This window comes from Cinclus cinclus, chromosome 12 (genome assembly GCF_963662255.1).
Source record: "Cinclus cinclus chromosome 12, bCinCin1.1, whole genome shotgun sequence".
Lineage (NCBI taxonomy): Eukaryota > Metazoa > Chordata > Aves > Passeriformes > Cinclidae > Cinclus > Cinclus cinclus.
In genome coordinates, this window is record NC_085057.1 from 1,888,624 (window position 1) to 1,915,523 (window position 26,900).

Consider the following 26,900-nt stretch of genomic DNA (forward strand, 5'->3'; position numbering starts at 1 on the left):
TCTGGTTGATGCTGTGAACCCCAGCGTGTACTCAGAGCTTTTTTCTCAGATTAATTACAAGATGCTTTGCTGGGCTGTCTCTGAGCCCAGGGACTGCAGAAGGCAGGAGAAAAATAATAAAAATTCTACAACAACATCAACAACAGCAGCAAAATTCAAATACCTCTTACAATCAGGTCTGCAGCAGCTGAGAGCTTGTCCACACTTGTTTGCACCATGCAGACGTATTTCCCTGCATGCTTCAGCTGGATGCTCCTGATCATCAAATCACCAGCTGAATCCTGCTGATAAAGTAGGGAAAAGTGGTTACAATTACTTTTTAATGAGCCCTAAACATCATTATCACATGAAGGACACTGTGACCAATTGGTTTACTTTATGCTGGCTGATGAAAACATCAGCAATGCGAGCCATGGCTGTTAAAATGATGTGAGCCTGCCTGCAAGGTGAGAGAGGGAGCAACCCTAAAATTCTGGCTCCTCCGAGGAACAGGGCTGGGGATCTTAAGCACTTTCCCCATTAAAACAACGTGACAATGTAGGACAGGCTCACTCTGATTCCTCCTTTTTCTCTCTGGAGATCCAATTTTTACCCTCTCTGGCATCCAGAGGCCCAGGCTGTGTCTCCATCTCTCCTGCAAGGGAAGCCCAGCCCCGATTTGGAGATATCAGCAGTAGTTTCATGGCTTTGTGTCCCAGACAGCATTTTGATTGCCTGGCACTTTCGTGCTAAAAATCACGAGAACAGCACTCTCTGAGGAAATCTTGCATCACACACCAGCAGTAATTTGTTTTCCAAACGCCAAGTGCATGTCTGATTAACTGTTGAATTCAACTAATTAGGTTTCTGGCTGTATTGGATGCTGAGAACCTCTCTCAATTTCTCTCCAGACACAAAGCATTCGATACATTGGAAATCTCAGGGTAACCTCGTGGTCGTGGCCCTTGGGCTAAGGAATGTTAATAAACTTTGTAATTTTAGCTCTGTGGGCCAAAACAGGAGCAGGCACCCCAAAAAGCCATGGCTGCTGCTGTGAGCCCTGGGCATCAATCTGTGAGTTCATCTTTTAATGATTTTTTTTTTTTAAGGGATAATAGCGAGGCATGGAAATTGTATCTCCTTTTCCTTTCAGCATTAAATTTCACTCCTGACAAATGTAAACGTGAACTGTCACAATGCCTGAGACCTGCTGCTCTCTAAAACCTCTCTCAGAGCAACACGAAAAACCCTTCCCAGTTTTCTACTTCTGCTGAAAAATTTCCATTTCTTTCCTCCTTTTTCTTGCTGCCTTCATCCATTTCCTTCTGTCAGTAACTTTTTCTCCATTACCCACTTTGTCAAATTTAATACTTACTCCTCCAACCCTTTCGAAGTGATCCCCATCTTTCTCAAAGTCTATCAGGTGCCCATTGAATGACCAGGTGAACACGATGTCCAGGGAGTGGTCGTGGGACACCTGGCAAGGCAGGACAATGCTTTCTCCAACTGTGACATCCATGCTGAAAGGGGACACCATCACCCGGGTTGGGTCTACAAACAACAAAGAAAGGGGGGAAAAAAGGATTATTCTTGTTCTCCTGAGCAAAAGAGACATTGTAGGGCTGAGAGAGATCCTAAGCAGTGATCACTTAGGGTGGTCCTTAAATCAACAAGTGAATTATTCCATCTTTGGGTTTATCCTTTCTCTAGTTGTTGGATTAAAACACTTAATAAACCCTCCAGAATCCTCTTCCAGCCACCATCCTGATGAAGGAGGAGGAAAGAAAAAGCTGGGGAAAAGTACAGCAGATCTGAAAGGCCCAATTAAAATTTTTTATCAGAGATTCTCTTACTGGAATCTTCTGACTTCAAAGAGTTGTTTCACACTCATACATTGCGCACCGTGGTTATCAAAAAACTATTCTGTTGTTCCTAAATTAAATGCAAAAGCTCCAAAACTGGAAGAGAAAGAGGAATTAAAACCAGGAGTTTGAAATCTGGCCATACCTGGAAAGGCAAAGATCAGGCTGAGATGATTATTATGTTATGATGGATGGTTTCACATCTCAAACCCCTTCTTTGGGCAAGGAGAGCCCCCACAAGGAATAAATATAAATGATAAGGAATAAATATAAATGATGAGTGATTCCAACAGAACCTTCCACAGCATGGAACCCAAAGCCTTGATGTGGTGTCAGACAGGGGCATTTCAGGGAGCTGAAGTGGAAGGGAAGGTCCCAGCCAGGACATTTCCAAAGGGAAGTCCCAAACCTGGATCTGTGACATGTCAAACACAGGCAGAGCTCCACCCTCACTCAGGACTGATCTCTCCCTCCCAGCTGGAGCTCCACAGCTCCTTTACCACTGCTTTAATTGTCCATTTTTCACTTCAGTATGAGCAGAGTGGTGGCACACAAAGATGAGCCACGACACATTATGCAGACTCCAGCTCCTCGTCTGTGCCTGTGAATTCCCTCTGCCTCTAAAGTTAACATTTCTCTTCCATTTCTGTTGACAAAAAGTGCAGCAATTTTTTTCTACAGGGCCTCGGAGGAAATGAAAAGGAGAAAAAATATTGTGTAACAATGAGATCAAAAGTCTGAAAATCATACAGAGATAGATATTTTTGCTTATACCAAAAATCTACTCTGCACTGCTGTCATGCTAAAATAATATCAGCATTTTTCAGCTCTGGTACACAACACCAAAATCTTAACCACTTCTTCCTGAGCCTATTGCCCAATTGCTTAATTCTCTGCTAAAATAATAAAGATACAGCACCACAGATATGGACTGGCAGAACTATTCACGGAAATCCATGGGATGCAAAGTTGTTCCTGGATTTGCAACATTATCAAAAGTCTACAGGAGGTGGTGAGAAAGATTTTGTTGCTGTCTGTAGAGATTTCAGATCAAGTCCTCAGGGACTTGGCTGTATTATCTTGGACAAATTTAATTTGTCTGTATTTTGTGTTCACTTCTGACCAAATTCTTAGAGCAACTGTTATGACACTTAATTAATCAATCAATTAATCCATTAAATATTTCTCAGGTGTTTATAAACATGAAAAGAATGAAGAATATAAAACCTATATAGAATAGAATAGTATAGAATTTTAGAATATAGAAGAGATTCTGGAATATAGAATTCTGGTATGTGATTTGTATTCTAGAATTCTACGCAATTACATAGTAGAATATATTAGATATATAATATATATTAAATATGCTTAATTGAATATTTATATTCTAGAATATAGTTAGAATATTACAGATTTATATAGTTAGAGGTTTATATAAATGTAGAGAATATGAAATATACTGGGATTTATATCAATGATATCAAGAAATGGGTGTTTGCTGAGCAGCTCAGCACAGCTCCTGCAGGTGCTGCAGGAACTGCAAGTGCCTGGTGCTTCCACAAATGCCTGCAGGTTTCATGGAATCATGGAATCATTTGGGTTGGAAAGGATCTTTTAAGGTCACTGAGTCCAACCATTCCTCACCACTGTCCCCTGTCCCCAAGTGCCACATCCAGGGATCTGTTAAATCCCTCTGGGCAGCTGTGCCAGGGCTGGAGAAACTTTTCCATGGGGAATTCCTCCTTCAGTCCATGGGGAATTCCTCCTTCAATCCATGGGGAATTCCTTCTTCAATCCATGGGGAAATTCCTTCTTCAATCCATGGGGAATTCCTCCTGCAATCCATGGGGAATTCCTCCTGCAATCCATGGCGAAATTCTCTTTCAATCCAAGCTCATCCTGGCCTGAGCAGGAGCATCCCTGGGGTGGCTGTGCCCCGTGCACACAGCAGGGATGTCCCTAGGTGTCACTGAAGGCTCGGGGAACAGCAGAGCTCCTTTCTTTCTTTCCTTCCTTCCTTCCTTCCTTCCTTCCTTCCTTCCTTCCTTCCTTCCTTCCTTCCTTCCTTCCTTCCCTTCCTTCCCTTCCTTCCCTTCCTTCCCTTCCTTCCCTTCCTTCCCTTCCTTCCCTTCCTTCCCTTCCTTCCTTCCTTCCCTTCCTTCCTTCCCTTCCTTCCCTTCCTTCCCTTCCACCCCACACTCTCAGGAGGATGCTCTTCGTGCGACAGAGGTGGCACTTCCCAGTTCTCCGTGGTTTTTCCAGAGGTTTTTTCAGTGCATCCTGAGAGCTCCTAGGGATGGTCCCCGGCTGGAGCAAACCCTCCAGCACGGCTCTGGATGCCCAGCCCTCACCCAGCCCTCCCTGCTGGGGTACACCGAGGTCACCCCAGCTTGTCTCACCTCCCTTAGTCCTACCTGAAATCCCGACTTTTCCCCTCCCTCGGCTTTTTTTGGGGTCTTTCTGGCTGATTAGATGGATTTTATCCTACAAGATATTTTATCAAAGTTTCCTTTCTTCCTTAGAAGAAGGGGAGCTGAGCAGCATCTGCCATCTGTGGGAAGGCTGGAATTGCTTCCTTTCTCTCCTTTATCATTTGCCCATCATCAGCCGTGAGTGCATCAGCTCCCAACCCTTGTGGGATGCTGGGATGCATTTTGGGATGCTGGGATGCATTTCCAACTGCACCCCCCAGGCTGCAGGACCGAGGGTAGTGCCTGGGGGGGTCACAATGAGCCAATGTTCCAGGGAAACCAGCCCTGCCATGGATCGGGTGTCCCTGGGGAGGGAGGATTTGTTTAGGGAAAACATCTCTGTGGATGTCACATCCACCTGCAGGATGCGGCACGGGCTGCGGTGGCACCACATGAGTGACACAAACCTCAGCACGGGCTGACACTCGTGCACAATGCTTTTTTTTTGCCCCTAAAATATAGGTCAGAGCAGAGCAGCGGGGAGAGCGGGACACGGTGGCACAGATTCTGTTTCCCACTGACCAGAGGGGATTTTCCAGACCAATCCTGTTTCCATTCCCCGGGGCTGTGTGAGCCGCTCCAGGGGATGGATCCAGTGGGGCTTTTCAGGGAAGGATGCCCAAATCCTCAGCACACAACACAAGCTCCTGGCTGCTGGAGGAGCACAGGGTGTCTGACTCCCGTAAAGAACTGGAGCATGCCCAGGAGATGCAGCTCCTGTTGGAATCGAGCATCCGGAGGCAGATTAAAAAGGGAAGGGATAATGCCAGCATTTCCAAGGCTGGCTGCAGCTAATATCTAAATGCTTATTTAGACATCTATCCCAGCACACAGGAGGAAGGAGAAGGAACAGAAGGGAATCCTTGGGTTTTCACATATTTATCCAGCACAAAAACCCTGAAGAAATCAACACTCCCCTCCACAGCCCCCAAACTATCAGTTCTTTCAGACTGTCCTACTTCTAAAGGATTTTTTCCAAGGATTTATTCCTTCCTTTCTTCTTCCAGCCTTGCCTTCATCCAAGTTTGCACTTCCACGCTGCTGGGAAGTGAATGGGCATGTTGTGCAAGATCCTACAGAATCATGGAATGATTAAGGTTGTAAAAGACTCCAAGATCATTAAGTCCAAACCTCAGCCTACTTTGAGGTCTGCAGTACATGTCCCTCTCCTCTTCCCTTTTTTTGCCTGGGTAGGGAAGGTCTGTTGGAAATACTCCTGGCTGTTGATATTCCTTATGAGAACCTGGGCAGATAAGCAGCAATTTCCAGTTTGATTAACCAGCTAATTACCTGATTCTCTCAGATTAGTGTTACAGTGTTCAAGATCCAGATATATTTTTCCTTATCTGCATAAACCATTTCCTGTACAAGATTTTAAGATGCGTTTTTCTTGTAGATGAACTCTAACTCGAGCATTTGGGACTAATTTTTTTGTTTTGTTTGTTTTTTTATATAAGCATATTTACCATTTCCATTTTGGCTTTTAGCAGCGAGAGTTAATAAATGCATCTTAGATCAATGTGCTCTATTTGCAGTGACATTTTACATTATTGTATTGATTTCAAGGCAAATCATGTCTGGAGATAAAAAAAAAAATCAATCCTGGAGGATCTGGTTTCTATGAGCAACCAAAGAATCAAAGTCCAATACATGAAAATACTCAAATGTGCTCCATTTTTTTTTCTTTCTCCTGTTTGTGAATGAAATATTTATCCAGGACCATAAAGTCAAAAGCCTCTGAGGCCTGACTGGTGAAACTTCTGGGAGTTCTGAGTGCTGTGTCATCAGACACTGAGATGTGCAGGAGAGAGGAAAATACAGCTCTGAATTAAAGAGATTAAAACCCAGTGAATGACTGAGCACATAGAGGAATTAGCAAAGCAAGTTACAGCTGAATAGATTGAGTACTTCATGGGGCATGACCAAAATTGGGATGAAAAAGAAATGGGGAAAAGGTTAAGTATTCACAGCAATTGGCCTTTAAAATATCCCACCTGTGAGCTGTGATGAGTCACACAGATGCTTTCAGGAACAGGCACTTGGCTTTTATGCCAATATATCTCTTTTTTCCCCTACAATCAGCTATTGCACACATTCTTAACAGAAGATTCTGCAGCATTTCCACCCTCTGGTGTGTACTATGGCAGCTCAGCCTAATCAAATATAATCCTATTAAAAGGAGACACTATCAGTTTTGAAAAGGGACTTTAGGCCTGGGACTAAAGCCACTTAGCTCTGATTTTAGAAATATTTGTGATTAGTGACGAGAGCTTTCCATGTCTTCAGGCAGCACTGATCTCTGCAGTGACACAGGGCCTTGTATTCAGTGGGGATTAGGGAAGGGAGGGATGGAGCATCTGACCTTTCCTGGGAGAGCACAGCCTCAATTCAGCATCACAGGGCTGAGCTGGGCGTTTAGGAGATGCTCAAATTGCTTTGCTGTGCTGAAGGAGGATCCTTATCCTGCCACTTGTTTGGCTAAAATCACCCCAGGGCAGTGTGGGGATATGGGATTGCTCTCAGCTGGGAGCCTGAGCCCCTTTGTCAGGAATTTTCTGTGAGGATGGGCAAGGCTGTTTTAAGAGGAGACTTTGGCTGTTGCTCCCTTTCATCTGTCCCTTCCAAGGGCAGCAGTTTCCTCCTCAGCTTCCCACAGATGGAAACCTCTCCAAAGTTGATGGCAGAGCCTTTGTGCCAGGAACGAATGTCCCCCGCTGCCCAGAAGGGAGCGGGCACTCACCAGGGGGCTGCACTCTGCATCCCCCCATTGCATCCTTTGGGTGGCTGAAGAATAAATGAAGGTTCATTTCCATCTGAAAACAAGGATGGAGCTGCAGGGGAGGATGCTGGGGAGGGCTGTGCCATTAGAGCAAATTCAAAGTATCTGAAAATACGTCCACTCCAGTGAGAGTGCAGGGAGTGAGGAGAGGACCCAATACTCCACTTTAACCTCCATTTTACCCACTGTAATGCAATCTGATCAAATCAAGCTCTCTCCATACAATTGTCACAAAGCAAATCACATGTAATGGGCTCTGGAGATGACAATCAAATTTGTCACTCAGGGAAATTTGTTCTTGCTCTTTGCAGCAGGATGCAACAGCGCCTGATTACACCAGGAACCTCAAACATCCTTCTCCAGCTCTGCACTACAGACTGAAATAAAACCCACTTCACTCCAGAGCTGCCTCAACTGAGATCTCTGTATGTGACAAATGATCCAGGCATTGGTGACAATCTCTGTGGATAACCCGGGGAATTCGAGGTGTCACCTTTTGTGGGCTATTGATTGCCACGAGCTCATATCCGTCTTTTCAAGTATGGAATAATCTACTGTCATTGCAGGAACGATGGCAGAGAAGGTTAATCAGATACAGCAGAAATCATATCTAATCTGTGATAAATTGCAAGTCACTCAGGGATCAATCACTGCTCTCCTTGTACCACAAACCAGGGGAATTGTGCAGATGGAAGCCCATGGACACGGTGCCCAACAACATTTTGCCTCTTGGAACAGCTCACCCTCCGGAGTTTGTTTGTTGATGGTGTTTTTACATGTTTTTAATGGCAGTATTCATAAATCAGAAAGTTCAGGAAGCAGCAGAGCAGCAAAAATACAACATCCAGGCACTCAAACTGCACAATCATGGAGTGGCTGCCACAGTCTGCATTTCTAAGGCACAGGTGTGTATTTTAGGCCTTTCTCACCTGAATTCTATGCCTGTTACCCACCCTCCTCATCAGCACCAAGATGGTTGGAATTAGCTGCTGTGCCAGAAAAAATCCCAAATTAAGAGTCATTAGGAGCAGATGCCTCTTGAGCTGTCAAACTCACTGAACAGACAGAAAATCCCTGGCTGGACTTTCCAGCTTCCCAGAGAATGATCCACAGCTTAACCATCCTTAATGTCACACAGATCAAGGCTTGGCTGTGTCATCCCTGCCTTGGGATAAGCCAGGCTTGGTGTCCAGGACATTTATCAACCCCAAGACATCCATCTTCCCTCATGCCATTGTGGAAAGGGAACTGGAGGGGAGCACCTATGGATACCTCTAAAAACAGGACAAGTTCTCTATATTTTTTTACCTTTTTTTTTAAAAAAAAAAAAACCTATTCCCTTTTAACTTGTGGCAAATACACATTATCAAAAAGTACCTGCAAGTTGAAGTCAAAGAAAGCACAAGAGCTGCAAACGCCAGGAAGCTCCAAGTATCCAAGGAACGGAGCCAGGCACCAGGGAGACATGGGAAGCAAAAGCAGGGGGAGATTTTAGCTCTATTCCCATGGGAGCACTGCAGGGACCCAGCCCCTCAAACTCCACTCTGAACATTGAGACTGAGTCAAAGCCTAAATGGGAACAACTAACATCAACAATTCCATCAGAAAGAGAATTAGTTAAGCAAAAGAGGAGGAGGAGTGCCTAAAGAAGAGGAAAGGTTGCTCCAGCATAGGCACAGACTTGGAATAATTTGGAATAAAATGAGTTCTCCTCCTCACTTTCTGTCTGACCTTGAGCAAGTCATTAAAAGTCTCTGCTGCCTTATTTGCCCAGCCTATAAAATGGATCAGGCCTTCATTAGAAACTGTTTTGTCCCTGTACCACTGTGCACAGCAGATATTGTTATTTAAGATGAACTTTTTCTTTCATCCCCATTGAGACCTCCACAGCAGCGTGAGCAAGTGTGACGCCCAAACACCTATTACTGAACAAACCCTGTGACAGGGACCAACCAAACAAACACTGAAACAAAATTCCCTGGGCTGAAAAGGTCTCATTTGTTTCCTGGTGCAGAGGAGATTGGCTCAGGATGCCCTGTGCTCCCTCCTAAGGAAGTGACTCATTCTAATTAGTGGCACACAGAGAAGACAAACCTCTCATTCTGAGGGCTGTGCTCCTGCTTTGCTGCTGATGTCAGGGTGGAGGCAGGAAGGATCACAGATTAAATGAAAATAACAACCCCCAAGACCATTCCTCATTAGAACTTGCTCAAAATCCTCAGTGCCTTCTCTCCTGAAGAAATCTTCCCCACAGAGCATCATTAAAAAGTGTCCCTGACATTTCTGCTCTTCCATGGCATTTTGCCTCAAATTAGCCAGGAGTTTTTCTTAAGTAAATAATTCCAAGGCCAGGATCAAGATCCAGATTGCAAAAACACGCACAGGGAAGTGGAGAACAGCAGATCCACCTCTCCTTTCAGCCTGGTTTCAGTGCTGGGGTCAGCCATGGTCTGGTGTTTTCTCCCAGACACTTCCACTCGTGGCTTTCTCCTTCAGGCAATGATTTCATTGTCAACTGCTCAGTACAGCTCCCAGGACAAATGGATTTTTACAGAAACTTTCTACTGTGCCCCTAGGACGAGAACTGAAATTTTCACTGCTGAAATAATGCTGATTTCCTAAATAAGCTCTATATTCACATATATTCACAAAGAACCTGGAAGAAAACGCGGTGCTAAACCCTACAAATTGGATTGGTTCTTCATGGCCCACTTAAAAAAACTTCATATGAAAGCAAAATTCATATTGCAAGTGTGCGTGTGACTGACAGAGACAGAGACAACCAACCCAAGCCATGGCGAGTCAGCTCAGTGATGGAATTCCATGCATTCCAGAGTCCACCTGCTTCTGAGTCAGGAACATTTGTATTTTGGGATGAAGACAAGACACTCCCGTCTCCACGTGATTTCTGATGGGACTGCTCATATCTTGCACTAATAAAAAGGGAAAATCAGGTTGCAGGAGTCCCTAGTATTGAAGCACCTCCTCCCTCTCGTTCAGCAGTGCTGTAGGTACCCCTGATGGTGATCCCAGGTTTATCTGGCTGCCACCTGGCTTTTGGGACCTGATAAGGAACTCTGGGTAACCTGTTGGTAATCCAAGCTCAGGGAGGAAAACTCAATCAGCTCGAATCCTCGGGTGTTTGGCTCTGCTAAGCTGCCTCCAAAAGTGCTCCTGAGAAAATGCACAAAAGGACTGGGATTTCCCCAAACCCTGTCCCAGATTCTAGTCTGCAACACTCTCAGCTTCCTCCTCCTGCCATGGAAAATGTGCTCTCTAAACACTTCCTCTGTCTCTGTGATGTTAAAAACATCACCCTCAGGCCAGTCTGCTCTGAGTCACTGATTTCAAGGATGTAAAATTCACTCTTTTTGTTCTCCCACACTGCTGCTCTCATCCTCACCTGAACCAGAGCCTGCAGTCACTGCCCAGTGCAGCTCACATTTAGAACATCACCTCCCTGTCCCAGGCACACTGAATTCCTGGAGAATTGGGCACAAGTGTCTGCAGGGACACCTTCCCCCACTGCCACTGCAGCTACAATCACCTCACTCTTCTCAGGTGCTTTTTTTTATTTTAGTGCTTTCCCTTCGGGCATCACCCTAATTCACCCAGGATTTGTGGCATTCCCATGGAACTCCTGCCTGGAAGTTCATCCCACTGCACGCTTTGAAGGAAGGGCAAGCTCTGTGTACCCTCCTCTGGGATGGAGACCAAACTCATCCATCAGTGCACTACTCCAGGCTCAGAACCCAGGATCAGCCGGGAGGAGACGTGGGACCACATCCCATGTAATGCTAAGCACGACTTAAAAAGTGAAGTGCAGCTGTCACGTTCCATTTTCTGCAGACCAGGGGAGTTCCACAGAACTGAAAAAGCTCAAGGAGAGAGAATTTCCACTGCCTGAAATTCCCGTGCCTCCACTGGAGAGGCACACAAAGCTGCAGGAACTGAGATCTGGGCCCTGATCTCTGAGCCCAGGGGTGGAGCAGCAGCATGAATTCTCAAACACCAGGGCTGGGCATAAGAGAGAGCATCCTGAGCTGGAAGGGACCACCTTCCACTGTCCCAGGCTGCCCCAAGCCCTGTCCAGCCTGGCCTTGGACACTGATTCTCTGGGCACCCTGTGCCAGGGCCTCACTGCAAAATCATTTGTTAATTATGATTTATGTCCAGCCACATGCATAAACACGCTCTCACACACTGCATTTACTTGGATTTTAATGTGATCTGTGGCTTTAACCACGCTGGGCTTTCATTTGTATTCAAAAGCTGACAAATATTTTAACCTTTCTGAAATGCAGTGTGTTAAAATAAATTGAAGCGAGTTGATGAAAACTGTTAATTAACCTGCTTTTGTCTCATTAAGAGTCTGTGTTTAACCTACAGGTCATCTTCTCTTCCAGCTGATGTATGGATGTATTCAGTGATGAGCTGAACAATCCAGTCTTTTATTAACAATGGAAAACTCCTAAACCTCCTGCTTTTTTTGGGAGAGGTCAGAAAAAATCCTAAAACAAAAGTGATGAGCTTTTGAAGGCATTATTCAAACACTTTTTTCTTTTTCTTTTTCCTGTGGTGGGAGAGGTTGCAATAATGCTGACCCTGCAATACACTATGGGTTTAAGGTAAAACTACAGAACAAAAATACTGGTTTTTCCCCTCTGCAGGTTATTCAGAAATAATGGCTGAACTTTTGTAAAAAACATATTTTCCCCCCCACTTTATGTGCTGAATCAGCTGTATCAATAAGCACCAGCACTTGCTGTTGTGTTGATTCCATTATTTACCATTTAGCAAATATCAGTTTTAAGACCCTTGTTGTGCCTGAAGGTTGGCTGGGGCTTGGAGGGACAGTGAGGAGAAAGGAGAAGGTGGTGGGAGGGAAGAATCTGAGACATTTCTCAAATCCAGAGGCAACATTTCCCACCAGCTGCACCCTCTCCATCACAACCACACAGGAACCTGGGGAAGCTGCTCCATGGGAGTCAATCTATTTGTATTTCTGCTTTGAAAAATATCACTCCAATAATGCTGGAGATTAGTCCAAAACTGGCACCAGAGCAAGGCAGGAGATCTATGCTTTTTAATATCAAGCTCTTCACCAAGATGACTTTTATCATGTTAATGGTTAAATCACACTGATTGTGAAAGAGCCAAAATGAGGCAATTAGTAAGGTCTGTGACAGCCCCAGCAAACGAAACACGAGGTTTGCAGTGGGAGCCAGATGGATATCTTCAATATATTTCTTATTGTCTGTTTGTGGTAATATGTTCAATTAAACTAAATCAGTACTACAGAAGAACCTCTGAATTGCCTGAAAAAAAAATTAATTGTCTGCTGCAAATTTAATGAAGCTTAACACTTGTGTTATGTTTACAAGTTTTATTTGTTACGAGCAGTAAGCGCTTACAAGAGGAAAAGAAACCCTGAACTTACTTCATTCAGCCAGCCCCGAGAGCTGGTGTTTGATTTTATTACTGGGATTTGATTTCATTTACATCTCTCGCTGCCATTCACTGGTTTTGTCCTTAGCAGCTGGCTGGGGTTTTTTCTTTCCCCAGTAAGAATCTGAGAGCTCAGGCTGTGCTGTTCATTCACAGTTCTGTGATTCAAGCCTTGCTCAGATGGCCACAAACGTGTGACAGGACATGTCCCCAAGGGGGCCACAGCTGCTCATTGTGACCCTCAGCATCATCCTCATCCTCAGGGTGTCACCGACCCTTCCCTGCTCAAGGATCCCAGCAGCTGTGCAATCACAGAACCAGGGAACATCCTCAGCCTGAAGGGACACCCAGGGATCATCCAGCCCAGCCCCTGTCCCCTGCACACGCACCCCAAATCCCACTCTGTGCATCCCTGGGAGGGTTTTCCAAACTCTCCTGGAGCTCTGGCAGCCTCGGGGCTGTGCCCATTCCCTGGGGAGCCTGGGCAGTGCCCAGCACCCTCTGGGGGAAAAACCTTTCCCTGAGATCCAACCTAAACCTGTACTGGAACAGCTCCAGCCCTTCCCTGGGCCCTGTCCCTGTCCCAGAGCAGGGATCCGCTGTGTCTGACAGGTTCACACGCAGAAAATCAGAAGCCAAAGTTGCCTCTGAGCAGCCCAAGGAGGGGAGGCTTTGGGGAAATCCCAAGAGCACAGGAGGCATCTGCTTCTCATTTTGCCACCTCTGTCACCTCAGAATAAACACAACCACTTTGCTTCAATTAGCTGTCAGAAAAACAGGGATGCTGACAGAATCCACAGCGATTTCATCTTCCCTGGGGTGCTCTGGGGCTGACCTGATTTTTGTGATGACCTCAGGTCCTCACCTGAACTGAGCTGGGAGGGAAACCAGACTTTACCAACCTTAGGTATAACAATCTTGGGAAGGAGGGGAGGATGCTCCTGTCAGTGCTGAGACTCAAACTGAGCCCCTCACACCTGGCCAAGGTGATGTGGATCAGCATCACACAGCAACCTCGGCTGCCTGGCAGCTGCAATGAGCAGGGAAGTTGCCTGAAACTCTAAAATCCTCGAAAATCCAAGTGCCATATGGAGAAGAGCTCTTGCAGGATGCAAGGACCCTGAGGAAGCTGCTGGATTCCAGCCCCAGCAGCATCTTCTGCTCTAGGATTTCCCTGGCAGGGCTGGTGAAGGAGATCAGCAAAGTGCAGCTCAAGCACTGGGGCTGCTGGGCTCAGGGAGGGAGGAGCAGACGTGGTGGATGCACAGCTCTCTCTTTTATGCTCGTGCTCTGGGTCATCATTTTACTTAAACCCAGCAAAAGAGCCTTAATTGTGTCCTAGAAATAATTGGTGTCAGTGGAAATAGTCCAATTAGAGAGGAATATTTTCCTTTGCAATTTCACGGCCAAAGACTGTGGCTTTCCTTGTCAATTGTGAAAATCAAGCCTTTGCTGCTGGTTGTGACTCAGAAGTCAAGAAAGGTTTTTTCCTAACTTAGAAATAAGTTTTATTTCTTAAACATGAGAATACATAACATGTTCTCATGAATAAATCAGAGCCTGCATGACTCCATGGCACTCTCTGAGCTTTTTTTTGCCTACAAATCCCTGATTTAGAGATTCTGGAGGACAAGTTCATACTCTAAATTGACTTTTCCTCCATGATTTTTTAGAAAAAAAACATATTAGACCCGATAAGGAATATTCATTCATAGCTGGGCTACTTACAAAAATTGTGTTCAGCAAATGCTAAAACAAAGTGTAAGAATAAGGAAACTTCTTTTGATGGTTTTAGAGTTGAGTCTTTATCTTGATTTTGACACCAGCTGAACACAAACCTTGTGTGCTATCCAGGAAAATTACAAAAAGCCCAGACATATGGAAAACCCTCCAGTGCTGCTCTGGGTTTATTCCTTTAAACTCTGCCTCTCTTCTATAAAATTACATTTTGTGCTTTCAACAGCAGGTGTCACTTAACCAGGCCCCTTTTTTAAGGGCTGAACATAACCAACATGAATTTAAGATTATGCTGAACGATGAGGAGAGAAAAATAAAGACTTTGCATTGCCTTAAACAGTGCAGGAACAGAGGGGCCCCTCGTGTTGCAAAATGACAACCACTAAACCCAGAATATGGATGGGTGGGATGAAAAATTCCTGCAGCACCTTCCTGGGACAGCTTTGCCATAGGAGCAAAGCAGCAGCAAAGGGGGGAAAAAGATAGGAAGGTCTGGGGAGGGCTCCTGGGAATGTGGACAGTGCTGGAACAGGTCAATAGATTTCAGTAGCTGCTGTAATTTTCCCTTGGTTCATGTGAAAAAAACATACCCTCAATATCTTAATGTGTGGTTTATTCTTCTTCTTGGGGAAAAAGTTAAAAGCCCCACTTCAAGGAATTGATATCCCAGTTATTCCAAAGTCACTTCAAACTCAACAGAGCTGAGAACAGCTGGTAAAATTCACAGTTACTGGAATTCACTGATTAAAAAAAACCCCAAAAGTTAAACCAAACCCCACGGACACGAGGCAAGCACAACAAAAATTCCAAACAATGAAGTTTCAATTCTGATCAAGTGATTTTGAAACAGAGACAGCCACGGGGGGCAAGAGGGGACCATCACATCCCACTGCCACTTTCTGCAGAAGGCAAATGCTGTGTCCTAAAGGACTGGAACAAACTCAGCAAGAATTCCAGGTTTAAAGGCAGCAACATCTGAAGTCTCTGAAAAGTTACTCGATAATGGGCCAGAATTTACAGTATTTAATCAATTTTAACTGCAATGCAGCACTTCAACGTTCACACAGAGGAATAGGCTGGGAATGAAAAATGTGCTATTTTATAAGAAATAATTTGAATCACTGTGCTGGACAAAATCAAGACTATCAGTCTATCCAAGCGTGAGGAAAAAATAACCTCCTGACATTATCTTTGTCTTCTTTTCCTGCTAAAGTGATACTGATTCCAGCCAGCAAAAGTTCTTCTGCTTTTACTGCCTCGAGCCCTCCCGTGACAGCCCAAACGAGAGGAGCTCACAGCAGCAGGAAAATGTTAAAAGTGCATCATAATTAAACAGGCAAATGAAGCCACTGGAACTTGCCCTTGTCAGGGATGCACAACGTGACCAGAACTGCTGCACCCCCCACAGGAACAGGCACCAACTGTACCAAGCAGTCAGAGATAAACCTGAATTAAAACGTATTAAAATAGATGTACTTAGATCTGGAGATGGATTTACAGCTGAGCCCAAAGCAGATTTAGGGAAGCAGCCACGGGTGTCAGTGGTGGGACCACGATCCATTCACGTCCCGTGTTCCCCAGGCAAAGCTCCAACAGAAGCAACTGGAAATGTCTGCTGGGAACACGTCCTGCACTCCAAGGCTCTTCTCAGCCCGTGAGAGGAGCAGTGCTGACACACAGCGACCACCTGCAGCCCCTCCCCACCTGCCTGGGACTTGGGACACCCCATGTGGGTCCCACTGCTGCCCCAGCTGGGATCTCAGCACAGGAGCCTCTCCTGGTGCTCCCCACATCCACAACTTTCATTGCAATTCCTTGGAATTCCTTTCAGCCAGCTGGTATCACTGCATTAAATGCAAATAAACTCGGATTGTACAGCTGTGCCTGTTTACTCTATTTGTCATTGAATCCCCCGGTACTCAGGGAAACTCTAATCTTTCTGTGTGTTGGAAGAATTGAACATTTAGCCTCAAGTACAGGAAAAATTGAGGGAACAAGATGGAAAATTAATATTTATATAATACATGGAAACACACACCATGTTTTACAGAGCTCTGAACGCTGCCTTAGAAGGAGCTGCTTCTCCAGCCTTACAAACTCAATCCTGCTTTTTAATTTAAAGGTCAAACTGTACGAGTAAGTTTCTAAGATTTCAGGTGTTGGAGGCCAAGAGGTTCTCATTTAGCACCAGCCAACAGAACAAACCCAAAGCACAACTGCACTGCTTCAGAAAACCACTGGGGTTCACCCAGCCTGACAACAGAATGTTAATACCCAGCCCTATGGGCACCTGTCAGGATTTGATATTTTTTTAAACTGTCTACTCACGCATAAAATGAATATTTATTCATCTTTGGCTGGTTGTTTGCCAGGGAGTTATTTTAAGCTCCTTGCTTCTGGTGTAACATATTCCCTTCCTCCTCTCCCATCCTTGCCTGCTCTGTCTCTGACACTCTCTGACACTCTCCCTGAGAAAGGAAATTTAAAAAAAAAGAAGGATAACCTGCAATGTTAATGGAAGAACATAGGAAGGTTAGAAAAAATGTCTTGACCTTCACAGTTTTTCACTCAATGACATAAGAGGAGTTAGAAAAGAATGCAAGCATGCCTTAAGGTCAAAAACCACATCAGCTGTTAAATCAGTCTTTTTGTACACCACAAAGATGAGTTAAAATAGGGAATTCACTCATATTTCTGGCCAAACTCACACGTGTTTTACTTAGGGCAGAGAAACTCAAGCATTTCACTCTATAATACAATATTTTACACAGTTCATTTGGAGTTCAGAATAGTTTCTGCTCTTTTATACTTTTTATGGGCCAGAATTCAAAACTGCATTTCTCAGTTTGCTGTTAATATCCACATCTCGGGCTTAAGAGTTTATTCTCTGCTTCATGCACATGTGTCACTGCCATTAATGCAAATGGAATGGAGTCAAAACAGAACACTGAGAGGGAAAAAAGCCCTCACTAATCCTTTATAACCTCAGTGTGAAGAAAAGTGATTTGTGGAGCACGGGAAGGCAGACATCAGATACAAAAACTGCCAAGGTTTTCCTGGGAGTCACAGGATATTCCTTGGGCACTGGGGAGGGAGGAAGGATAAGCCAGGAGCTACAAAACCATGACTCTGGAATAACAGAACCCAGTCACTTCTGCTTCCTCAGGGAAAAAAAACAAAAAACAAAAAACCCTGTTTTTTTATGGTGGGAGAAGCAGTTCTCGAACTGCAGCTGCTGATTCTCCCCTTTGGGGTCTTGCAGCATGTGGAAAGCCAGGACAGCCCCAGATGTGGCCAAGCTGGAGTTGGATGGCTGGAAACCCACCCTGCTGTCATCCCTGGGGAATGGGGATTGGGGCTGGAACCTCATCCTGGGGAATGGGGATTGGGGATGGAACCTCATCTTGGGGAATGGGGATTGGGGATGGAACCTCATCCTGGGGAAGGGGCATTGGGGCTGTTTGTGCTGTTTTGCTCCCCAGTTTTGCTCTGGGACAGACAGAGGCTGATCACAGGCTGTCCAGGGAATGTCCCATCCCTGGCAGTGTCCCAGGCCAGGCTGCACAGGGTGTGGAGCTCCCTGGGACAGTGGAAGGTGTCCCTGCCCATGGCAGGGGGGTGCTGGATGGGATTTAAGGTCCCTTCTGTCATTTTGATAATGGACAAAGTCTTTTATGTTCATGCTCCCTGAGCAGCCCCTTCCTGGCTGTTTGCTGCAGGTGCCTCTTAGGACAGCCCAGATTAGGAAAAGGAAGAAACATCTACAGAGACCTGACTCTGGTCTTCATTTCTCTCTGTTCTTGTTTTCAGGGAGCAGTGTGGACAAATGCCACACAAAGGACTCAAAACAGCCCCAAACTTGAAGAACTGTTGGAATGCACCTGCTTCCCTACAAGAAAATCCCAGACTGGTTGGGGTTAGAAGGGACCTCTGGATGTGTTCCAGCTCTAAAAACCCACATTGAAACATTTTAAGCATTTCCTATACACCACAGAAAGAGCTGACAAGGAAAGCCTCTAACTGAGTATGATCCATCACTGCCTATGTGTGGGAGAATTAAAACCGACAGCATTAGAGCTTTTTGATTGATTTATCACTTTGTAATCAATATTACCTGATTTGCTATCCAATATAGGTTTTTCCCCAAGTAAGAAGGAGATAGAGTGTGATTTCAAGGGTAATAACCTCTATGTTCAAGGCCTATAATAATTAATCAGACACTGGACTACTCATCAGCAGGGCAAAAATTAATTCAACACATTTGTCAGTGCCTCTTATTATTTATCAAATTATTCCTTTTAAATGTCTTTGTCTAATTATTCCTTTAAATATCTTGGTCACATCAGAGCTTTTACTTTCAAAAAACATTTGACAGAACACAAATAAACACTCGGGATTCCCGAAAGGCCAAAATTCGACCCTGGAGGAGAAATAATGAAAATAAATGGGAGCTTGTGCCCCAGGCAGGCACAGTAAGAATGGTTTTAGTCACCTTTCACCACCAGGCTGCCCGTGCTGCTCGCTGTCCCAAAGTGGTTGGTGGCCACACAGGTGTAACTCCCCGCGTCCGATTTGGTGACGTTGACGATCCGCAGGCTCCCGTCATCCAAAACAGTGATTCTGCAAAGACAGCACACACAGCAGCTTCAGTTTTCTACTTTTTTAAAGCCTCCATAAAAGGCTTTTGAGCGTGCACTAATTATGGATGGTGTGAGCAGCAGCCCTGCCCTGCACAGGAGCTGAGCTGACACGAGTCTCTGGCTGTGCTTCATAAATACTGAATGCATCATTTGCAGGAGTTTTCCATGTCTTTACTCCAGGGCGACTTTCATTTACACATCAGCAGCTCCTGGAGGTTTCCCACATGTCTGTGCTTTGATATCCAGCCCTGTCTCCATGACAGCCCCTGCAGCACGTGGTGCCCTGGCTCTGTGGCAAACCTCAGCGTTGCTGCTGGGCAGATGTGCCGGAGCCAGATGTTTCATTCCTGAGGTTCTTCCAGCAGCATGAGGGCTTTTCCAGCAGGATGAGGGTTTTGCACTGAGGACACCACGCTGCCAAACTCACTCCCCAGCTGCCTGCCTGTGTGTCACTCAGGTAAACTCAGGGGTTTACCTGCACTGGCAGGTTTCGATGTCCTGTGTCCTCCCCATGCTCTGCTCATCTGCACATTCCCCACCTGAACAGGGGGGCTGTCTGCAGCCTCTCGAGGGCAGCAGGCAGGTGAGGATGGAATGTTAATTCCTGGGTGATCTCAATCCCCTGCTCTTGCACTTCAGGCTCCCCCTGCTCTCTCAGTGAGCTTTGCCTCCTGTTATGGTTTGTTGGTTTTTTTCTGCTCTAAGTCAGTGAACACAGAAAACCTGATTTTGCCCAGTAAATCCCATTGGAACATGAATATGCCCTGTGGAGGCACCACCTAAGGAGACTCCAGAAAAGCCTTTTTCCCACCCTAAAATCACCTCTTTACCCAACATTTTTGCCTCCTCAGGACCACATCCTGCAGCACAATCTGCTTTCTTGCCTTCAGCTGCTTGCAGATCCGCATGGAAGATCTTTTATTAATTCCTGCCTTGTCCTGTTCAATTATTTCCCAATGTCACTAAAAGGAAGAAGCCTTCCTCCATCCTTAATGCCAGAGAAGCTCTGCAGAAATGGTCTGAGAAACCAGGAGGAAAAAACCTCAGCAACAGCACTGACACGGCTGCAGGAGGGCTCAGGGGGCACTTCCCTCCTGAGAGGATTTAGGGAATCACCTGGAGCCCTGGGACAGCCCTGGGACAGCCCTGGGACAGCTGAATAAAGGCTCAGCCTGAGCCAAGGCTCAAAGTCAAGGTCACCATGGGGCTCCTGGCTCCTGCCAGCTGCAGCCACAGGACTGGGCAAGGTGTCCAGTGGCACCCAGGAGTCCTCAGCTCACCCAGGGAGCTGCTGAGGGTGCCCTTTGCCACTCCACAGGCCCTTGGTGGGCACACAGAGCTGCAGAGCCCCCATTCACAGACCTGCTTCCACAGGTGGCACAGTTCGAGTGACTGTGCCAAGCGAGGAGGAGGGAGATGGCAGGGATGCTCTGAGAGCACTCACCCACCTCTGTCCTGGCTCACCTCTGCCTGAGCTGCCCCTGCAGCAGCCCCAGAGCCCCAGGCCAGCTGGCAGACAGCAGGCACAGAGGTGATATTTCACCCATCAGCAGCAGTGATATTAATAGGAACCTCTCAGCTGGCTCGTGGTCTCCAAATTGTTGCAGTCAGTAACGCTCACTGCTGTCATTTATTTCTGAGGGACTCCAGTGCCACGGATTTGCTTCTGTGGCAGTTGCTGCAGCTCAATAATTGGAAGGGAGCAGTGGAGAGAGGCTTGTCTCATCTTCAGCACTCCCTGGGCACAGATCAGTGCTTGTGCTGCATCAAACCTGGGCTGGAGTGGCCTCCAGCAGGAGCTGGGCAGCACCAGCAGCTCCCCAGGAATTATTTGCTGCTCTTATCAATTCCAGATCTTCAGGAACAACAGGGTCTTTCTGAAAGCTGAAGGTGCCCTTGGCAAGCACGAACATTCCCATCAATGTAAACCAGGACAAGCTCCAGCACTGTCCCACCAAACTCTGCCCTCCTTCCCTCCCTCCACACTTCTGCCACCCCAGGAAACCCAGAAAAAGTGGAGTTTTCTGTTATTTCTGTACACTCGAAGTTTTATTTTTAGTTATTTACGCTTTATTTTCAGCCATATGGCTGAAAGCTATTTACTAGCTAATCTCTTCCACAGATCATTTTAATTGTGTCTGTTGATGAGGACAGATTTAATTTCAAATTCTAATGCCTTTTCTGTCTCTGTCTTTCTCCTGCTATTGCTTTCCTCCTCTGTTGTCTTGATTCCCAGTGTCACACTGGTTTTTAGTTGCCGTGGAGTGGATTGCCCTGGAGGATCAGGACAGACAATCCAGCTTTGGCACATCTCAGGGAGCTTGTGCTGTCTTTATTTCCTTCCCTTCCTAAGCTGAGACCGTGATCCCAGGCTTTGCAGCATGAGCCCACGGGCATCCTTTAACCCCAGGAATGTCTGGCAAAGAGCTCAGCAGGGACCTGCCCTGAGCTCTCCAAGCCCCTTCCCCAGGGAGCCCCCAGGAATGTTTAATTCTCATCTGGTCTCTCAGTATCTCCCTGCACACTCCTGGAAACGAGCAGCATTGAAAGTGACAGATAACTGTACAAGTTAACAGATTTTTTTCCAAATAAATCAGACTATTAAAACCTCTCTGTGACTCATTGATTAGGAGGCCTTATGGTTATGTGGCTCTTTTTGCTGAAGCTGCTCTTCTACAGTGAATGTTTTGTCCTCTAATCTGAATCCAATGTGTTAAAAGCTAACAAATAATTATTTGAACACTTGGAAATTGGTTACAGTTAGTTGAGAAAGGAGGAAGGCCTCTCACTGATATTGCTAATTCCCAGATTTTCTTTGCAGACTTATCTGCATTAAACAAGATGACAGGCTCATTTCAGGCCACTGAGGTTCTCAAACTGCTAATTGGTTCAAAGCAAACAACCCTTCAGCCACAACTTTTAGCAGATTGGGTGAAAAAGTTCTTCCAAGACACAAAGTTCAAACTGAATGAAGCACTGCTCATTGTGCTCTCTCCTCTGAAATACACCCTCAAAATGTTTTCTATCCAGATGCCTGGGAAAACATAAAAACAAACCACGTTTCCCATAAACACACACATCAGAACAAAGTGTTGGCTGCTGAGTGTGCACCTCTTTAAACCACTACAAAATTGAAAAATGAGCTACTGACTTGCTATTAAATGTTCTGTGTTTCCTGACTCTACTAACAGCAGTGGTAACAATAAATAAAAATATAAATCTCTTCTTGCACAGGTTAATGAACTGTTCTGCTGCTAACCTGGCTCATGATCACTGCTAATCAGAGAAAAATCAAAGAAAGTAAAAATATCCATTTGGAAAAAAAAAAAAAAGAAAAAATAAAACTTAAGATAGTTTATCCTTATAGGAAGAAAGGTCATCTATTTTAAACACAGCATTTGTAAGAGGGAATCTGGGGGTCTGTGTTGTCAGCTGGAGATTTCAGGTCCACAGAGAGCAAAGACAGGTCTGAAATTAGGAGATAAAAGCATTGCCTATTTCCCAAACTGAAGCACAGGGTTCTACTGCAGCAAGAGCTGACCTTGTCAGTGTTTTGATCAAAACTCTTCTGGGGATAAAGGACCTTTAAAAATGCTGCAAACATCCCTCCCCAGACTTCCTTAGCCACTTCCATTTTGCCACTGCAGCAGCACATGGAAGGAATTGCTGAATCCTTTGCAGAACCCTAAAGGAGCTCCCAGAGCAGCTCCTGGGCCAAGGGCAGGGAGTGACAGGAGCAGGGAACAGCTCCCAGTGCCAGAGGGCAGGGATCACAGCCCTTGGGATATCCATCCCACAGGGATCACAGCCCTTGGGATATCCATCCCAAGGGATCACAGCCCTTTGGGATATCCATCCCACAGGGATCACAGCCCTTGGGATATCCATCCCAGAGGGATCACAGCCCTTGGGATATCCATCCCAGAGGGATCACAGCCCTTGGGATATCCATCCCAGAGGGATCACAGCCCTTGGGATATCCATCCCAGAGGGATCACAGCCCTTGGGATATCCATCCCAAGGGATCACAGCCCTTTGGGATGTCCATCCCAGAGGGATCACAGCCCTTGGGATATCCATCCCAGAGGGATCACAGCCCTTGGGATATCCATCCCAAGGGATCACAGCCCTTTGGGATGTCCATCCCAAAGGGATCACAGCCCTTTGGGATGTCCATCCCAGAGGGATCACAGCCCTTTGGGATGTCCATCCCAGAGGGATCACAGCCCTTGGGATATCCATCCCACAGGGATCACAGCCCTTGGGATATCCATCCCACAGGGATCACAACTCTCTGGCTCAGTACAGCAACACTCACTAGCCCCGAGTCTCCAGGAGCAGCTGGAGATGGATGGGAGAGATCAGGCAGACCTGGAGCAGTGGCAGGAGGAAGAGCAGTGCAGAGTCACTGGGCTCTGATCCATTGGTGCTCATTGCCAGCTCATGGTCCCCCTGCCAGCTCTGTCACTCCCCCAGCAGCAGCTGTGTTACCTCCAGCCTGGATGGAGCACGGCAGGTCTGATTCATGGAGCCCACTGCAGCATTCCCCACTGCTGGGCAGCATTCCCAGGAGCAGATAAATATTCCTCAGGCAGTAACATATGCATTTAGAGATAGAAATTGTCCTGTCGAGCTCAGGAAGAGTTTTATCACCGACTTTGTAAAAATGAGATCAAGCCTTTACTTGGAATATAAATGATAGCAGAAATCTGCCCAAGTCCCAGAGCACATCATAAACCTGAGTGTCAGTAACCACCTCCATGGAAATCTGACCTCTGGGAGCTCGGCTGCATCACCTGCATCTCCCAAAATGTGCCTGCTGCTCAGCTTGGGGCTCCTGCTTTGACAGAATATTCCCTTAAAATCCCAGACTTACAGTATCCACCGGAACATCTCGCTCTGGAGTTTAACTAATAAAACCTATGTGGCTCCAGGAATTAAAGCAGCAGCACTGCAGAACCAGGGGTGGCTGGAGCTCACCTGAACCTTGCAGGTGAAGCCTGTGCAGGGTGAGGAGCAGCATGGCCAGGCACCAACCTTCCCAGTGGGAATTGTTCCCCCAATTCCCACAGCTCAGCCAGGTGGCACGGCAGGTATCCCTCGATCTATTCCTCTCAGCTTGCCCTCTATTTTTGTGTTCAGCAGGTGGAAACATGTGGGATCTGGATGGAATATGAATGGAGTCCAAATGCAGTGCATATGGCAGCCTGGGCGTGCGTCCCCTTCCCGAGGGACACGGCACAACCCCAGCACTGCAGATTAGAGCTCCATGCTTCTCTGGAGCAAAAGTGCTCAGAATTACAAACTGACTTTTTCTTTTCTCCCCAACCCCCCCATCTCAAATGGTTTCATTAGCACTGCTGCAATGGAATAAGGTATTTTGTTTTCTTATCTAATAATTTTAGCATTTTAATTTATGAAATACAAGCATAACTACCCCTGCTTTCACTCTTGATTAAACACACGCAGCTCAGATATTTCATGCTTAGCCAAGTGAATATTTTAAATATTTTTTTCTCCCACAAAACAATGCTTAGGATGTCCGATCCTTTTTCTATTACAGGGAGAAAAGATGTCTTAGAGCAAGCATTTAAATGAATGTCAGCTGGAAGAAACACACACTGAGTGCAATTTGAGATAAAACTACCATTGATCCCTTCATGTACAGCCTTTGTGGCAGTGGTGACGTGGCTATTGAAAAGAGACACTGGTGCCAGAGTTCTTCTAAGAGATAATCTGTCTTCTGAGAGAGGATTTAGGTTAAATGTACCTGTGAAAAACAGTGTATTTCAGCCGACATGATGAATGGCCTATTGTTCATCCTGGCTGCAGTGCCTGGGCTGGGGGGCTGGAAACAGAGAAGAAAGCAGAAGCACCAGGCAGCCCTGACTGCAGTCTCAGCACTGTATTTGTTCCCTCTTTTCCCAGAGTTCCTAGGCAGGAATATCTAGAGCAATTTTTAGCCTAACAGCAACTTTGCCTCTGCCACAGCTCCAGGCAATTGCATTATTAATCAAATTATTTCTATTTCTATCAGATATCTCTGTAGCTGTTTATTACCTTTTAAATAATGCTCGCCATGCAATGGGGGTTATTAAAATGATCTCATGGATGTGGTACTGGCCATTAGGCTATTTTGGGTAAACAGTGAAGTTTATAAATCCTCACGGATTTTACTGCTCAGAGCACAGCCCCCCCAAAATCAGGGACACAGCTCACGGGCACCTGCTCATCACTTGAAGGATGGGCTGGTTCAGGGTAGAGTCCATATATAATAACATCCTGTGGCCCTGGATGCTGTCCCCAGGTGTGACTCCAGCCTTTGTGTTGCATAAATAACAAAGAGCCAGGCCAGAGCTTTCTGCTTCATAACCTTCACCTCCATTAAAATACCCCGAGGTCAAAGCCAGGGTCCTGGGGCTGCACCCCACAACTCTGCACAGGGGGGGACAGCCCTGACCCTAAACCTCACCCAGCACCCTGTCATGTCACTGGGACTTCCCACCTTTCATCAGGACCAGCCCAAACCCCCAGCATCCCCCTAAGGACTTTCCAGGCTGCGGCTTCATCCTTGTCCTGTTACTCCAGATGTTCCTGAACAGGGTGGAGAAAGGGATGGTGTCCCCAGCACCACCAGTGTGGGACATCAACACAGCCTGAGGGCTCAGAACACGAACCTGAGCAAGGAGGGGACAGTCTGGGTCAGTCCTACAGCTGTCAGGATAAACCTAAGGGAAAGGCAGGATGATCCTGTGTGCTGGAGCACCACGAGATTTCCTTGAGTCCATCTAAACTCCCACTGAGTGACTCTCCTACCGTGTACTCAGCCTCCTACACACCTGCACCTCCTTGCCCTGGCAGCTGTGCCTCACACAACCCCCCAGAGCTGTTTATTTGTCTGTAAGGACCTATCTTTTCACGGTTCACAGAAGAGCCTGAGATAATTTAGAGGCTCCGTCAAAGCCCATTTAATTTAGTGCATGTCTCTCTCTCAGTGAAGGCAGCAGTAGATAAGTCCTGCCTTATCCATGACAGCTGACAGGCCTCTTAACACCAAACCCACGATAATTAATTTTCAGCTAAGGACTATATTTGCTCTGAATAAACTGAGGTAAAATCCTGTTGCATGGAGTTCAGTAGAACATCTCCCACTTCCCAATATAGGAAGCCACCCCCCTTTGTCCTGGCACTGTCTGTCCATGGAAAAAGTCACTCTCCCTCTCTTAGTACTGACTTATCATAAAAACCTGTAAATAATATTCTGAAGAGAAAGAAAAACTAGAGCGTACTTTGCTCAGATAACTATTTTGGATATTATAATAGCGGTCCCTTTGGAAACATCAAGCAGCACACTGCCTCTGAATTCAGCATCAGCTTAAACTGCTCATGGATCTGGCATCCTGAGTTTTCCCACAATTTTCTTTTTCCACCAATTGTTTATCTGCAGTGACGGAGCAGTCCAAAGCAATAATGCTGCACCCAGCCATTATTAATATCTATAAACACAAAACCTGTGGTTTGTCATCATCTTCCCTTTGGTCTGTACATTTTTCAGACAAGTCTGGAAGTGACAGAATCTCGTCCCAGTGGAGCAGGGAGGCAGGAGGAAAGGAAGGGAGCATTTACAGCTATTAGAGACTTCATGTAGATTGTTCAGAGATTCCTGGAGTTATAATTCAAATACAAAAATATCCCTAGGTTATCTAAGAAAAGCAGTTCTCTGGAAAATATATTTCTTAAGGGATGCTGATAACAGGGATGAAACAAATGAAAACCAAACACAAGAACTGTGAGGGACCCTGAAGGGAGCGAGGGGGCTTTGGAGAATCTCAAATAATGGAAACTTTTCTGCCTTCTCTCCTCAACCACTCTTTTTTTTTTACTACACACAAAATTAAAATAAATACAGTCAGAAAGCCCATGCCATCAAAATAAATATTTGAGCAAGCAATTTTGAGTAAAGCAAAGGAAAGCTTTGTTTTTA

The 26,900-nt window shown here is 45.9% G+C and overlaps 1 protein-coding gene across 1 annotated transcript in view; it reads right to left on the minus strand.

The window, feature by feature from the left end:
* LOC134048938 (contactin-4) overlaps positions 1 to 26,900 on the minus strand; it is a 97,424-nt gene that overhangs the window by 9,260 nt on the left and 61,264 nt on the right. Inside the window, exons 9-11 of the mRNA XM_062501038.1 lie at positions 18,769 to 18,896; positions 1,355 to 1,530; positions 164 to 281 (exon numbers count right to left, since the gene is read on the minus strand). Of these exons, the coding sequence (XP_062357022.1) occupies positions 164 to 281; positions 1,355 to 1,530; positions 18,769 to 18,896 (422 nt within the window). The remainder of the gene's footprint in view (positions 1 to 163; positions 282 to 1,354; positions 1,531 to 18,768; positions 18,897 to 26,900) is intronic.